The following is a 17,905-nucleotide window of genomic DNA, read 5'->3' on the forward strand; positions in this document are numbered from 1 at the left end:
ACACACACACACACACACACACACACACACACACACACACACACACACACACACACACAATGAACTTATTGTATTCAGTGCTCAGGTGCACTACAACTTAGAAAAAGTAACCAAACTACATGAACAATACATAGACTACACACACATGAAGTGAACAGTGAATGAGTTGTTAAGTTTTGAAGAATGTTGTGTCCCAACAGCTAACAACTGATGTGGGCAGTTTATTTTAGTTTATTAATCTCCATTTTTGTCTGAGTTTTTATCACTGAATCATAAAAACAGATAATATATCTATCTTGTAATATAGATAAATATTGTCATTTATCTTCTAATATTTTGTACTCCAATTTGTTGCCATATTTACAAAATGTATGATTGTTTAAATACACTATTTGAAAAATTAAAAAGGAGTTAATTGAAGTTATTTTTTTAAGGTTTTAGTAAAACATTTAAAGAAAGAAGTTGTCCCTCTACTTTATTGCAATCAACTATTTATCTTCATAATCACTCCTGTCTACTTGAGGGTAATAGGCCAATGACACAAACTCTAAACAGCTGCTTGATCTGCTAGGTATAGCAGCCAAATGTCCCAACATATCACATACTACTGTCTTAAAAAAGAAAGAAAATATTGAAAAATATAACCCCTTATATACAAAAATGACAAGTTGGTCATGACTGGAATGTCTTTGGCCATAGGTCAGATTCATCAGAGCTGAAGTAAGAGTAAACAACAACAACCACTGCCTGAGGAAAAAATGAATTATCCATCATCCACCAATAGTATAAACAAAGTGAAAGGATGGCATCCAGGAAATGACATTTTATGTAACTGTCTTGGACCAAAAAGTGGAAGTTTACTTTGTATTCATAGGTGCCCATGAAGTATAACAAGGTACCTTGTATTTCCATAGTTAAAATTGGTGTTTGGAGGAAAGTGAAATTTTTATGTCATAGTCAATGTGTTATATTAATTTAAAGCTTACTAACTTGGTTTAAAAAATATTTATTACTATCAATACTACTATTGCTAAAAGTAACAAATTAGTGAATATTTGGTTTCTTTCAAAGAGATCAGATTGACTTTGCCATTCATTCCTCTGGGAGAGATAAAGCAAGTATCACTGATACTAGTGAAGCCAATTAAATATACATTCTCCTCTAGGAAATTTGGCCTTGTATTTTAAAATAATTATCTATATAGGCGTAGGAGTGGATGTGTGGTAAGTAGCTTGCTTATGAACCACATGGTTCCGGGTTCAGTCCCACTGCGTGGTACCTTGGGCAAGTGTCTTCTACTATAACCTTGGGCCGACCAAAGCCTTGTGAGTGGATTTGGTAGACGAAAACTGAAAGAAGCCTGTCGTATATATATATATATATATATATATATATGTATGTGTGTGTGTGTGTGTGTATCTGTGTTTGTCCCCCCAACATCGCTTGACAACTGATGCTGGTGTATTTACGTCCCTGTAACTTAGTGGTTCGGCAAAAGAGACCGACAGAATAAGTACTAGGCTTACAAAGAATAAGTCCTGGGGTCAATTTGCTCGACTAAAGGCGGTGCTCCAGCATGGCCACAGTCAAATGACTGAAACAAGTAAAAGAGTAAAAGAGTATATCATTATTAAGGCAGTGGAGATGACTATCAGACAGTACCAACCAACTCATATTCAAATTGTTTTGATGAAATTTGCTTCCTAGCTCTTAGTTAAAACAAGTCTTATAATAATACAGGGGTGGTGTATTCAGTTGACTATCACCTGTTTATTAAAAATCACAATTGTCACATCCTTCCCCTTCCTAGGTTAAGTTCCCTCATTATTAAATTAAAACTTTATATTTCTGAGATGAGACTTTCCATTTATGCAACATTTTTATTCTAGCCCCTTCTGCATGTTTTCTAAAACTATTGTTAAAATAATTATTTTCAAAATCTTCCATTGGTGGTTTTATAATTCTTTTTCTATACTGCCACGAATTTGACAGCTTTGAAGACATCTATATCAGTCCAAATGCTACAAAATTTTTTTAAAAATTGATTATCAATAGTATATTATTTTCTCTAACAGAGTCAATTGCTTAGCATTTTATATCCAGGAAGTGTTAATAGACATAAGGAAAAATAATATTCCTCTTTCTTCTAATGCTATTAATAACATAAGTGAAGTGACAAACCAGTTCCACAGCACTTGTAAAGATAAAAAGATTTAAAACATGAAACAAATTAACAACTACTGAGACTACTGAGTTGGTTATACTTACTACTAGCTGTGGAACCAGTACATGTACTGTCTGATACTGTACTGCAATTACTGCGCATGCTGCTTGTCCTGCCATTGGTGTGATGAGATCTTGAGGGAATTACAGTATTGTGGACCCAAGCAGTCAGATTTGCTAGTTGGGCCTCCATCCGTTCCATTCGAACCCTGTAATGAAAGGTAAACAAAAGTTATACATTCATTTATTCTTTTGTGAAAGGAGGGTTCAATCAAACACTCTGTCAGCTGGTTCCTTGTTATTTTGAAATTCTGAATTTTTATAATCTCATAGTCTACTTAATGTTAGACAGTTGCTGACATAATAATGATATTTGAGTTATACATATAATTCAAAAGTAATTCTGGGACATGAATGAATTCACTACATTTCAACTGAAAAATTGACATCTGTTCTGTCACAGTTTATCAATAAAAATAATATAAAGACCATGGTCACAGGAAAAAAAAAAGAATGAAAAAAAAGAATATTATTTTATAACAACTGGTATTTAGTTTATGAACATGTATTAAAACAGTAACTTGATTGATGGTATTATGATTATAAGATTTACTTTATTGTTCTAATATCTCACAGGTATGAGAAAGAACTGTAAATAACCATCTCTTTTATAAATTGAGCTACCTTGTCTTTTCAGTATCTGCTAATACAGCTTGTAAGTCAGATCAACCAGAGATCTGTTAGTCTACATCACTTAATATCTCCTCTGCAACCAAACCAATGTGATTCTCCAGCCTCTCCTGTCCTCATTATAATGAGTATCTTTTAACCCTCTGATATATTCCCACTTGACTCATGTTTCAGTACACAGAAGAAACTGAATATTATTTACTTTAATTTCACTAGCTTAGGATGTTTTACAGTGTCTATGGGTTCTGCTGTTTTTTCTATTGAAATATAAGGAATAAATAACATTACTGGGAATACAGTGGAGTGTAGAATCTGTAGCAATCAGTGATATTACCAGTAGAGGATGGAATAACAGTGAAGTTTGAACTGAACAGCATTACCACTAGAAAGCATGAAAATGAAGAATGAAATGGACTATGTTACTTCTATGTAGTACATTTAACAAAACTGCTAGTAAGGATTGAAAGGGGCACAGTTATTAGGAAAGGAAGAAATGTAATTTTCAGAGAGCAAGACATCGGAAAAGTAGGATACAGATGTGAAGAAATGATGTAGCAGTAGGAACCAAAAGACTGCCAGTTAGTGTGTTGTCTGTTGCACTGTATCATATCTGTGGCTATAACATATGACAATCTTGCAGCCCTATATGGCAGTAACATAGTGAAATTGATGAAAGTTTTGTTTGCTTACTGTGCTGTGTTCAAATTCATCTGTGAGTATTGTATAAAGAAAGATAAGCTTTATAAAAGTAACTTATATATAGAACATGAAGACAAAACCTTCAATGGTGCTCCAGTAATTAAATATGTCATATAAGTTACTATGAATGAGATAACTGTTACTTTCAAATAAAAGTGGGAATTTAGCTTTAAAACTCCCTCATTTTAACTGATGTACTTTCAACTTTAAAATATTGTTTGTAAATAAAATTCTTGAAATAAACAGACTTAATAAGGAAAATGAAAGGTTACTTAGTTTCTGGATCTTGAGGTGGTTGTGGTGTCATACTGCGTATCCTTTCAGTGACTGGCTCTCTTTCAGGGTTAGCTCGATAACTTTGAGAGCGCTGTAGCTTGCAAACTGGTGTACCTTCCAGGGCTGGTGGTAAGTTTGAAGGAACTGAAGGTACAGCAGAGTAAGGTAAAGACCAATTAGGAGGTGCTATTTTACAACCATCTCCTGAAATGAAGAATTATCAAAAGATATTAAACATGAAAATCAAACACAATTAAAGAACACAAACTCTCTCTCTCTTTCACCCCCCCCCTCTAAATTAAGCTCCAGAAACAAAGACCCTCAGAATCAAATATGGTCAGATTGATGTAAAAATAAACATACAAAGGTGTGAATGTATACACATATTCAGATGCATTATACAAATAAGCATGGCATCATACAATAGACACATTGAAGACATATTGTAGCTTTTTGAAGAATTGTGCACAAGCAAACATCCAAATACACATAATTCCACAAAGAGGAATATATAGCTAATCACAAAAAATCCTTTAATTGCAAATATAGTGATGTGCTGAAAACTGAGTCAGTTAATAGGTAAATGTATATATGTGTAAGCATGCTACCTGGTACTAATAACATTGAACATAAGAAAGGCAACACCTTCATTATCTTCAATTTTATTGAATGCATGCTGTAAGGCAGAAGGAATGTCCTTATGATAGAGTAATAAATTCCAATATATAGGGCTATGTAGTGAAAAATAAAGTCAAATAGATATTAAGTTGGAAGAAATACATTTACAAAATCAGTTCGATTAGAGGATGAGTAAAGTCATATGTGAGGTGAATTTATGTGTTAGGATATGTAAGGAGTTTCAAAATTTTATAAAGTTTTGAATATTTTATGTTGGGATTGAAAGGATTTGTACTGTCTACTGAGAATTTGGTATTTTAACAAAAAGAATTTAAGAGCTTCCAGTTATGCATAGGTAAAGCAAGGCTTCTTTGTTTCTAGTATATAATCTGGCTCCAGATAGACTGTTTCACTTTAAGTTATATTACGTGTTATTTTTTCAAAAAAAAAAAAAAAACACTTAAAAGTAGTAAAGTTGTTTCCGTGGTTTTTAGGAGGTTATAATGTTTGAAAAAGAGTCTCTCTGTTTGATGTGGGTTAAAGTTATAAAAATAAATGAACCTATCATCTTTGTATACAAGTGAATTTAGTTTTCAAATTAGATCGTAATAAATGTAGCTACAGGATTACTTGTTTTTATGGAAATGTTTGCTCCCATACTAATACTGAAGGCAATGTTATACTATTTTTTCGTTATTCATATAGAAATGCCATACAGAATATTTTGGAGTTCAAAATGTTTGTAAATATTCAGTGAAAAAAGTAGCTGATTGGTGTAGAGGTTCTAATAACATTTTATTTCAAATTACAGGAATATAGTGTTGCTTTTCTTTGGAACAAATTTGAAAAATTCAATGATAGTTATCATATTGCAAAATGAAAAGAATGATACTTCTGATTCATGGTATAATTTTCTCTAAAATTTGCTAATTACCCCTTTATCAGTTTTCATAAAAATTATTACTCTAATGGATTTTTGTTCAAAGTTGGCTTTTAGATCCTTATTTGTTAAGGTTGTTGAGATGATAGTAATTCTGCTTTGTCATCAATATCAAATTCGGGTTAACCTCATTTAAAATGTTCCAATTTGTTTTCTTGTAAGGTTTAGTACAGAGATGATAAAAACCTATAGTAATTAGGTTCATCTAAGATTTTTATAATCTGATAAGATTATATAAATATTTTGTTAAAATTTTTTGTTTCCCTCAGTTTGACAGAAAATTTTGTCTGGATGATGTTGTTCAGTTTTCTAAATTCAATATTCTTGATTAATGAGAACATTTCTTCTTCAAATAGTTGAAGAAGCTTGTTGACAAATAAGCATTTGTTTGACTTAAAGTTGTATTTAAAGTTATATTTAAAACTGCTTTTATTTGTGAGATAAAAAAGCTATCCAACTAATTTTCTCATATAATAGTAACATTTTTTTTGCATTAGGCTTGTAAGATATAGTTTCTTAGAAAGATTAGCTATGTTCTTTGCAGACTTGTCAATTTCTTAGAAGGAGTACCCATGTTTTTGGTAGACATGTCTCTTTTCTTAAGATAAAGTTTCTTAGAAAGAACAGCTATATTCTTGGTCGGATGTATTTTACATTGTGGTAAGTAGAGAGCTCAATAAAGAGGAAGGCTAATATTACTTGATAGTCAGAATAAGAAAAATTTCACAAACTAAGTAAATAGCTCAATACTAAAAGTAAAGTGAGAGGAATACTTCTAATTAATTATGCAACAAGTATACAATTGTTTTGCTTCTCAAGGAGCCATGATGTAACATTAAGTGAGGGAGTAACAGTAGTAAGTAGTACACAACAATTTTGGCTAAAGTAAAAAATTATGAGCAATAAATTTTATTAGTTATAAAAGAAAACTAAAATAGGCCATAAAAGGTTGCACTGTAGGACAGAAACTAAAAAATGGTTCAACAGAAAAAAGTCGCATGAACAAATTATTGGTGACAAAAAATATGAATGAGCCTCAAAGAAAATTTAAAAATTAATAATACAAATGTAAAGTTACAATTGGATACTGGCAGTGACATCTCAACAATAAACACAGATACATGGAAAAAGATCAGGAGACCTAAATTAAACGAAACCTTGAAAATTGCCTGTGGTGTTTCAGGGAAAAATTATATTTTAAGGGCAAATTGATAAGTAACATTACATATCGTGAAAAAACCTTAAAGGCTAAAGGTTTTGTATCCAGCAATACAACAAACTTGTTCCGTAATGACTGAATGGAATTATTTAATGTATGGGAACACTCCATCAATCTTTTCTGTAAAAATGTAAATGGTTTTTCCTCCAGTACAAATAAGTTGTCAGACGAATTGAAAAAAAATTTTTTATATTTTTCCTGAAGTTCTGTCCGATAAATTAGGTCTGTGTACCAAAATGAAGGCATGGTTTCAAATACAAGAAAAGCCATACTGACATTCAAACAAAAACAAACAATACCATCCACAGTGTTAGAACAGATAAACTCAGAGTTAGAGAGACAAGAAAAAATTGGAGTTATCCAAAAAAAGTGGAATATTCTAAATGGGTAGCACCAACTGTGTACATTAAGAAAAAGAATAATGAAACCAGTGTGTGCTGATTTTTCCACTGGTTTAAATGAATGTCTTAAAATGTGCCACTATCTGCTACCTACTCTGGAGGATATTTTTACAAAATTAAATGGTGGCAAGATATTTTCTAAATTAGATCTCTCTGACACGTACCTATAAATTAGAGTAGATGATGAATGCTCTATATACCTAACAATTAACACATATATCAGTAAAACAGGTTGCAATTTGGCTTAAAATTTGCACCAGCAATTTTTCAACAGATTATGGATGCAATGTTAGTGGACTGTAAATTTAAAATTCCATATTTGGATGATATACTCATTAAAAGAGAATCCAGAGATCAATGCATAGAGCACATAAAATATGTATTTGGAAAAATTAGGGATTATGGCTTTTCTTTGAATGAAGAAAAGTGTAAATGATTCTAACTGAAAATAAAATATTTAGAACAAATCATTGACAGAAATGAACATCAACCAGACACAATTAAATATATGCCCCCTCTGACTAATATAGTGACCTTACAAACATTTTTAGGACTGGAAAATTATTATCAAAATTATATTCCAAGTGTGCATAAGGTGAGGGTTCTACTGAATAATCTGATGAAAAAAGATATGAAACAGAATTGGTTGGAAAACTGTCAAAAGGTGTTTGATGAAATGAAAAAATATTAATATCTGATTTGTCATTAGCACACTTTGATCCTGCAGTGGCAATTGTTGTAGCTTCAGACAATTCTGAGTACAGTATAGGAGCAGTAATGCTACATAAATATAAAGATGGTAACATGAAGGCAGTGGTTCATACCTCACATTCTCTGACAGCAGCAGAGAAAAATTATAGTCAAATCGGAAAAGAAGCTCAAGCGAATATTTTTGCTGTGAAAATATTTCACAGGTTTTTACATTGTGGAAGTTTTCATCTACAGACTGATCACCAGCCATAATTATCAATATTTGTGTCAAAAGAATTCCTACCCATACTGCTAATAGGTTACAACACTGGAGTATGATATTAAGCTATCGTTTCAAGATGGAGTATATACCATCCAAGAAATTAGGTCATGCAGATCATCTATCAAGACTAATTTTGAAAAATGTAGAACCATTTGAAGATACTGTGATTGTCACTTTGCAAGTGGAGAATGAAATTAAAAATACAGTTCTATACTTGAGAGATGAGGAATTATGTACATTATTTACATTATTTAAATTTGACAGATATTTATCCTCATCTTGTTTGTTGTTAACACATTTCAGCTGATATTCCCTCCAGCCTTCATCAGGTGTCATGGGGAAATTTCGAACCAGGGTTCTTGTTCCTAAGGTATTTTTTGATGTTGTTATTGTTATTATTATTATTATTATTATTATTCAGGTCACTGTCTAGAATCGTACTCGGAATCTTGGGATTAGTAGCTCACTCTCTTAACCACTACGCCATATGCCTGTGGACAATTATGGAATGAATTTTAGGGCTTATAAATCTATTATTTTTCTATCCTTCCTCAATACCGGTTCTCATATGCTATTCATATCTGCACTCAGTCTGCTTAGGAGGTTGTTGTGTCCTAGCATATGTGCTGTTTCTTTTAGTTTTCATATTTTCCAGTGGTTTCTCTGTCTATTATTTTAACTTCATCCCACAGGGGGAGGTGGTCTCCATTTTTCCATACATGATCAGCTATACCTGATTTATCAATATTTCCTCATGTCACAGCTTTGCGATGTTCCTCTACCCTTATTTTGAGAGGGCGGCATGTTTCACCTTTGTATTACCTACCACAGCTGCATGGGATGGAGTACATGCAGTTTTTGGTCATATTCTCTTCTGTTGGTGGTTTTACTCGAAGGAGATATTTACGAAGTGTTGTATTACTCTTGAATACTGTCCTGATGTCATATGGGCTGCATATCTTTTGTATCTTGTGTCATAGGGTAGACAGACTGTGGACCGTTTATTGGTTTCATCCTCTCTTTTCTTCATAATTGGATAGATAGTATGCTTTTGGGCTAGTTGTTACTTAATAGATTGTTACTGAGCCTGGTCATTTCTTCATGGTGGGTATCATGATCGCTACTTATATTCTTTGCTATCCACTCCAATTTTGAAGAAAAGAGAGGATGAAACCAATAAACAGTCCACAGTCTGTCTACCTTATGTGAAAGGCCTCTCCGAAAAGATACAAAACATATGCAGCCTATATAACATCAGGACAGTATTCAAGAGTAATACAACACTTCGCAAATATCTCCATCGAGTAAAACCACCAACAGAAGAGAATATGACCAAAAACTGCATGTACTCCATCCCATGCAGCTGTGGTAGGTTATACAAAGGTGAAACATGTTGCCCCCTCAAAATAAGGGTAGAGGAACATCACAAAGCTGTGACATGAAGAGATATTGATAAATCGAATATAGCTGATCATGTATGGAAAATAGAGACCACCTCCCCCTGTGGGATGAAGTTAAAATAATAGACAGAGAACACCACTGGAAAATACGAAAACTAAAAGAAGCCGCACATATGCTAGGACACAACAATCTCCTAAGCAGATCAAGTGAAGATATGAATAGCATATGGGAACCGGTATTGAGGAAGGATAGGAAAATATTAGGTTTAAAAGCCCTAAAATTCACTCCATAATTGCCCACTGGCATTTGGCGAAGTGGTTAAGAGCACAGGCTACTACTACTACTACTACTACTACTAATAATAATAATAATAATAACAACAACATCGAAATATACCTTACGAATGAGAATCCAGGTTTGAAATTTCCCCAAGACACCTGATGAAGGCTGGAGGGTATATTAGCCGAAACGTTGTGTTAACGACAAACAAGATGGCGACAAATATCCGTCAAATGTAAATAATGTAAGTAATGAAATTAGAAATGTTTTGTGTAATATCATTTGTGAACTGCCAGTTACTTTACAAGACATAAAATTGAAATCAGAAAACAATAAATTTATTATGAAAATGAAAGAAATATGGAAGGTTAAAAGAGATAAAAATATGCACAACACAAATGTGAACAATTTCTCACTGTGTAACAATGTGTTGATGTATGCACAAAGATTTGAAGTGCCAGCCACACTACAAAAGCAGTTATTAAAGGAATTTCATATTGGTCACCCAGGGATTTCAAGAATGAAAGCATTAATGAGAAGTTATGTATATTGGGCATTAATGGACCATGATATTGAAGAATCTGTGAAATCATGCAGAGTGTGCCTTAGCTGCAAAATCACCTACCACTAAATGGCAACCATGACTAAAAACAGATATTCCATGGGCCAGACTTCATATTTGATTATGCAGATTCACTTAAAGGTTCATATTACCTTGTTGTGGTGGACAGTTTTTCAAAGTGGTTGGAAGTGCATAAATGTAAAAAGCCAACATCTGTGGTTACAATAAGTTTTTTACACAAATTGTTCACCAGGTATGGTATTCCAGATACCATTGTGTCTGATAATGAAACTCAATTTATGTCAGATGAGTTCAGAAAAGTTTGTAAAATGTTCGTCATCAAACATGTCACCACTCTGCCCAGTCATCCTGGACAAGCAGAGCATTTTGTTGACACTTCCCAGAGGTGTTGAAAAAGGCGAACAATGAAGTAATGAACGATTTTGCACTCCAACAATTTCTAAGAGTGTACCAAGTAACACCTAATCCTAAAACACGGTTGGGAATATCACCCACAGAATTGATGTTTGCTAGAAAGGTCAGATCTGTTTTTGATAAGTGGATACTGAGTGAAAATAAAAAAAGCAAACAACAAAAATACTTCAAAATTCTTCAAGTTATGTGACAAAGTTTTTTTTAAAACCTATAGATATGATAACGAAAGCTGGGAAGATGGTGTAATAACTAAACAAATTGGAAGAATGATATTCCTGGTAATAGAAAAAATGTCAAATGCAAAAGACGTATTAATCCACTTAAGAAAAGATTCATGGAAAAACGGTCATGAGAAATGATATACCTATGGAAGTATTGTACGACATGTTTGAGTTACCAACACCCAAACATTTTTGAAACTACACGTTCTAGCACTAGAAAACGGAAAAGAACGGAAACAATGGAATTGAACCCTAAACTTAAGAGATATTAAAACTTGGAGTGAAATTCAATTCTCAAAAGGGGAGAAGACAAGGGGGACTAATTCTAAAAAGGGAGATGTTGTGGAAGAATTCTGACCAGCCCCGAAGGGACTAAAGGTGGACCAACTTATTGTTATAAATTAGAAAACTGTGAGTGATTGGTAGTTCGTGTTGGTAGCAGTTCACTGTGAGCTTTGTGTCTTGTGTAATAGTAATAGTAGTGCATTGTGTATATACCTTCTTCTCTCTCCACTCCTGCTCTGTTATATTATATATCTAATACAAGGTTATAAAAAAAGGGACAACGTGCTTCCATGAAATTGTTTTCTGCTGGAGAAACAGCAGCTGAAACAGTTCTCATGCTTCAAGCAGCTTACAAGGACACTGACATGAGCAAATCACAACCATCATCTATGTCTGCATACCTACTCTTGTTTTATATGTCTTCTCCATACGATAACAAGCATTGTTATTCAGCCTTAAATAACTCCCAAGTGATTAAGGTATGCTGGAAATTCTTTATTGCAAATTTTAAAATGTAATAACCATACTTCAATATGATACTTAACACTAATCCACTAATTTAACTAGCACCAATACGGGTCTATGATTTCAAACCTTAAATCTCAATTGTTTAAACACATGAATGTTTTGACTCTTATGATTTCATTTCAATTTTTCACTTTGATCATTTGTTCCCCAGGTGTTCTAATTTTATTTCCCATATGCTCAGATTTTAGATCTTACAATTATTGCACAGGTTAATTTACATTCTAATATTTTTATATCTCATATTCTAATATGTTTATACTTTTGATCTTTTTCATATCTGATAAGAGAAGTTGATCCTCTGTCTGTCTTTCCATCACAACATCTATAAGAAGAGGAAAAGAAAAGGAGGAGAAAAGTTGTTGAGAGAGAAATACAGTGTGAGAGAGAAAGTGTGTGTGTGTGTGTGTGTGTGTGTGCGTGTGAAAGATAGATAGATAGACAGATACTGTTATTACCATAATCTGTCTCCATCACAACATCTATTAGGAGGAGGGAGAAAGGGAAGGAGAAAAAGCTGTTGAGAGAGAAAGACAGAGTGTATATGAAAGATAGACAAGTATTGTTGTTACTATCATAACTAACAAGTTTTGAAAGATATATAGTTATTTTTTGTGGTTGTTCGAGTGTCCGTGTGTGTGTGTGTGTGTGTGTGTGTGTGTGTGCGCGCGCGCGCGCGCGCGCGTGTGTGTGAACACATGCATGTGTTTCTGCGTTTTTCGACATATAGAAAATGCAATACAGACTTTTAAAAAAGACTTTCACATTGAATAGAAGAGGAGAAGAAAAGGTATCCGGTGTACATGTCCCAGCTAGTGGAAATGGTGTTGCCAAAGTAGTGTTAAAGTAGTTAATAGCTGGGAATGGGTAAATATCTCGTTGTTGGTGATGCAGTCATTCCACTTGACCTCAAGAATACTCCGAAAGCTGTGCAGATGGAAGGCATTCAGGCGGTGCTCTTGTCTTATGTAAAGGCACCAGGTCTCACCACCATACAGCAAGGTGCTGAGGATACATACTTTATAGACTGTGAAATTTGGTGAATCTTATCAGCTTGCCATTTAACCACACTTTTTGAGCTAGTTTAGTGAAGGTCGAAGCTGCTAACCCAATTCTCCTGGTCAGCTCCTGGTTGAGTGTGAGGCTATCCATAATTATTGAGCCAAGGTACGTAAACTCACAGACCATATTGAGTGAGTGGTTGTCGATGTTAATGATGGGGGGATCCAAGATGTCTTGGCCCATTACCTTGGTCTTCTGTTGGCTGGTTGTTAAGCTGGAGACACAGCACGCCCAGTTGAGATTGTCCATCATTGTTTGCAGTGCTGAATGAGCTACTAGAGCTGTGTCATTGGCAAACAGCATCTCCTGGAAGTAAACCTTGTGGGTTTTGGTCTTCGTATTGAGCCTTGACAAATCGAATAGTTTTCTGTCTGATCTTGTGTGGAGGCAAATGCTGTCGTTTTGCATACCAAATGCATACTTCAGCATGACAACAAAATAGATGTTGAACAGGGTAGGAGCAAGCACGCATCCCTGTTTTACCTCACATTGAACATCAATGAGTTCTGAGGTGTTTCTGTTGAATTGTACAGTGGCCTTCATGTACCAATGGAAAAACTCAAGGATGCCGAGCAGTTGAGGAGGACACCTAATCTTTCCAAGAACTTGGAACAACCCATTCCTACTAACCGTGTCAAACGCCTCTGTCAAGTTAATGAATGCAATGTAGCGAGATTGGTTCTGTTCCCTGCACTTCTCTTGTAACTGCCTAACTCTGTAATGTGGATCGTCCAGATCTGAAACCACTTTGAGATTCTAGGCAGATCCTTTCTGCAAATTTCCTAACTCGGTCGAGAGCCATGCGAGCAAATGCCTTCCCAATGACACTGAGTGGTGATATACCTCTTTAGCTGTCACAGTGATTCCTGCTTCCTTTGTTTTTATACATGACAATTTTACTGTCTTTCATATCACTGTGTATTTCCCCTTCCTCCCAACAATGACACAGGATATAGTGGAGTTGGTGTAGGATGTCTTCTTTTGAACACTTGATAACTTCAGATGGTATCCCATCTAGTCCAGGCGCTTTTCCGGTCGGTCAAGTGCTTTTTCTAATTCCTCTACATATGTCTCTCATGCCAGTCACTAGTTGGATGTGTCCACACAGCTTCAGCCAGTATTTGTTCCTAAGGTTGTCATGTCAGGGTGTGGGGTGAGGATAAGCTTCCACTACCTAAAAAATATACCCTTATGGCATACATCTCAAAGAGCCTCTGACAGCCATGTCCAACTCCTGGCCTTCTCATGTGGCCTATCACCTGGAGATGGTGGAACTGTTACAACTGACAGGAGAAGTGAGGGTGAGTTACTGGCACCTCAAAAACCAGTGCTTTGGGTAGATGGGACCCATTAGCCCCAGAAGGCAACCCATCTAAGAGAAACCCCACTGCCTTGTGATGAAACCCATCATGGAAAAGGCTCGGGGAGAAAGCCCCGAGGAGAAATCCAGAGCTGGAGTCCCAAAGGTAGTTTGAAGTTGTACTCAACCTCACGCTGACAACTCCTATGACACACCAATCCCAAGCTGTACTGGCCTCTGCCTTTCCCTTGAATACTATCGGTGATGTGGAGAGTGAGGGACCTGTCACATGGGCAACTGCAGGTCTTCCACAAAAACTGCCCATGTCTGCACCCTGGAGAAGACACTCCAGAGTCTGATTTGCAATGGTACAACAAAGAAAATAGCAGTTACTAGTGATAAGTTTTCGTTCAATTGATGTAGAGCTAGGTACCAGGGGCTGTTTTTGATGGTGGGAGAGACCTCAATGTCTTACTGGATAGCTACTGTCTGCCTCAAGTTAAGCATCCCCCAGCCAAATAGGTCCTGTCCTGTCACAGTCTGTTTGCCCTACAGGGTGCATAGGGCTCAGCAATACATGTGTTCTGAAACATAGACTGCAAACTTTGCACCAAGCAAAAAAAAATAAATAAAAAAACAGGAAGCTAGCCCTTAAACTAGGTTGCTGGAATGTTCGGACTCTATTTCCAAGATTGTCCGATGACTATCGAGAAATCGACATCACACACAAAACAGCCACCATCAATAATGAACTACTGAGACTCCAGGTGGAAATTGCCGCTCTTCGGGAAACAGGCCTGTTGGAGAGAGGAACTTTACACGAGTGGGATTATGCATTCTTCTGGCAAGAGAAAAGCGATGGGGATGTTAGAGAACATAGAGTTGGCTTTGCAGTGGAAAAACTCACGCATGCAGATGGTGGAACTCAATGATGAAGGGACAGAGAGGATGCTATATCTTTGACTGCACATGTTGGACGGACTGGCCACATTGGTCAGTGCTTATGCACCTACCTTATACTCCAACCAGGACTTGAAAGATGATTTCTGCAGACAATTGTCATCGAAGCTAAGCAGGATACGATCAAGAGAAACCCTGATACTACTAGATTTCAATGCTAGAGTGGGTGCTGAGTCTACATCTTGACCAGCTTGTTTAGGAAAGCACAGGATCAGGAAAATGAATGAAAATGGACAGTGCTTGCTGGAACTATGCACACTCCATGGATTGTGTGTAACTAACACATATTTCCATGGGATGTACCCACGTTCCAAACATTGGCACCAGCTGGACCTAATACTCACAAGGCAGCATCATATGTGGAACATGCTCATCACCTGCTCCTTCCAGAGTGCTGATTGTGATATGGACCACTCTCCGGTTTGTTGCAAGATCAAACTCCTCCCCAAAATCCTTCATTAGGCCAGACCTGCTGGTAGGCAGCACATCGATGCCAGGCTGACAAAATGATTACACAAAGTCGCTAAATTCAGCAAAACCCTCAAACAGTCCATCACAGCCATCTCACCTGAAGGAGATGCTTTGCACCAATGGAACACCCTCAAAGACCACCTCTGCAGCATTGGCCTTCATGTCTTTGGGAAAAAACAACAGTAAACTCCCAACTGGTTCAAAGCGAAATCAAGTGAACTGACCAGTGTTCTAGCAGAAAAACGGGATGCTCTAATTAAGCACAAACAGCCATGCTGTACAAGGCACACTAAACAGAACTACCTGTAAATAAGAATCAAGTGGCACCAGCAAGTAATTGATAGTGAACTCTCCAAAGAAGCATTAGTTGAATTTGTTTATGCTGATATACCAATGAACTACATAAATGCGTAGTGGATGTCTTTAAGAGCTATTTTAACAACAAAAAACGAAAAAGTTGATAAGTTAAGTGAAGAAATTAAGGAAAAACTTCCAGGAAATATGATTATATTAAGAAATTTAGATTCAGTGACAGAAGAAAATCATTCTTTTCTCTATCCTACAGAATTTTTGAGTTCACTAAATATATGTGGCCCTCCTCCTCACATCATCAAGACTGAGACTGGAGCTCCAGTAATGTTATTATGAAATATAGACTTCACTCAAAGCCATTGCAATGGTACTTGCTACACAGTGCTCAATGTCACTAATACTGTACTGACTTTGACCATTTCTCAACTTCCTCTTCAGCCCTCTGACACTGTTCACTCTATGAAGATTGCAATTCCCCATCAGAGCTGCTTTTGTTATGTCAATAAATAAGATTCAAGGACAAAGTTTAGAGAGATGTGGATTGTATCTACCTGATCCAGTGTTCATCTAAGGACAATTTTACGTTGTTAATAGCAGACTGGGAAACCCTGAAAACCCACACATTTGTAGATCAAACAAAATTCAACAACACAGCAAAGAAGAGACAAGATGATGGAAAAAGAACTTTGACAAGGAATGTTGTTCATCATGAAGTTATAGTATGAGATATTCTTCAATAAATATACTTATTCTGTAGAATATGAAGAAAAGTATTCTAAATAAATGTTATTGTTCAACAGTATTCAAGTTGTTACTAATGTTCACCAAGAAAGTCAATCTAAACCTTATTTGCAAAATTTATGAAAGTACGTGCATGATTTAGAAATATTTTTATCTGACAGCAGGTATTGAATTAGTTTTTTTATAATTTTTACCTGATTTGTTTCTCTAAACCTTTATATTCCTCAAATTACCTGGTTCTTAAAACCTGTATAACCTTTATAACTTTAATTTTTTTATGAAAAGCTTTGTTAAACTGAACATTCTGAAACTTAGCTTTTAGACTTTACATTCTAATTTAATGTTGGTACTATTTAGAGTGAAATTCTTCAAATTTTCAAATAAAAAAAATTTTAGTTAAACAAGTTCAAAAAATTTTTTTTTACTTTTTAATCTTTCATCTTCATTTAAAATTTTTATCTATCTCATGTTTTGCCTTTTTTTAATTTTATTTTTTGATCTTGTTATTTCCTGGGTACCAGGCTTGTCAATTTCAATCATCATCATCATCATCATCATCATCATCATCATTATTGTTTAACGTCCGCTTTCCATGTTAGCATGGGTTGGACAATTTAACTGAGGACTGGCGAACCAGATGGCTGCACCAGGCTCCAATATAATTTGGCAGAGTTTGTACAGCTGGATGCCCTTCCTAACGCCAACCACTCCGAGAGTGTAGTGGGTGCTTTTACGTGTCACCGGCACAAAGGCCAGTCAGGAGCTACTGGCAATGGCCACGCTCAGAATGGTGTATTTTATGTGCCACCTGCACGGGAGCCAGTCCGGCAGCACTGGCAATGACCTCGCTCGAATGTCTTTTCACGTGCCACTGGTACAAGTACCAGGAAGGCGACGCTGGTAATGATTATGCTCAAATGGTGCTATTTACGTGCCACTGGCATGGAAGCCAGACAGCTGTTCTGGCAATGATCATGCTCGGACGATGCTCTTAGCGCTCCTTTGGTACAGGTGCCATCATGATTTCACTTTCACTTGCCCCAACAGGTCTTCGCAAGCTGAGTTTAGTGTCCAATGAAGGAGACGTTGGCATGGGTGCCAGTCGTCGAATTTAGTTTGATTTCAATTTCACTTGCCTCAACAGGTCTTCGCAAGCAGAGTTTAATATCCAATGAAGGAAAGGTACGCATAAGTGGGCTGTCTACACCCCTGGCATAGGTCTTGGATTATGGTCTCACTTGGCTTGCCGGGTCTTCTCACGCACAGCATATTTCCAAAGGTCTTGGTCAAAAGTCATTGCCTCGGTGAGGCC

The 17,905-nt window shown here is 35.9% G+C and overlaps 1 protein-coding gene across 12 annotated transcripts in view; it reads right to left on the bottom strand.

Moving 5' to 3' along the window:
* The window catches only part of LOC106875847 (coiled-coil domain-containing protein AGAP005037), an 877,187-nt gene that overhangs the window by 233,909 nt on the left and 625,373 nt on the right, over positions 1 to 17,905 (bottom strand). For 11 of the 12 annotated variants that reach the window (XM_052970540.1, XM_052970538.1, XM_052970537.1 and 8 more), the window contains 2 exons: positions 3,885 to 4,092; positions 2,269 to 2,432 (listed from right to left, as the gene is read on the bottom strand). In XM_052970540.1, the coding sequence (XP_052826500.1) occupies positions 2,269 to 2,432; positions 3,885 to 4,092 (372 nt within the window). The remainder of the gene's footprint in view (positions 1 to 2,268; positions 2,433 to 3,884; positions 4,093 to 17,905) is intronic. The other variant, XM_052970539.1, reaches the window with a different exon arrangement.

Source organism: Octopus bimaculoides, chromosome 9, assembly GCF_001194135.2.
Source record: "Octopus bimaculoides isolate UCB-OBI-ISO-001 chromosome 9, ASM119413v2, whole genome shotgun sequence".
NCBI lineage: Eukaryota > Metazoa > Mollusca > Cephalopoda > Octopoda > Octopodidae > Octopus > Octopus bimaculoides.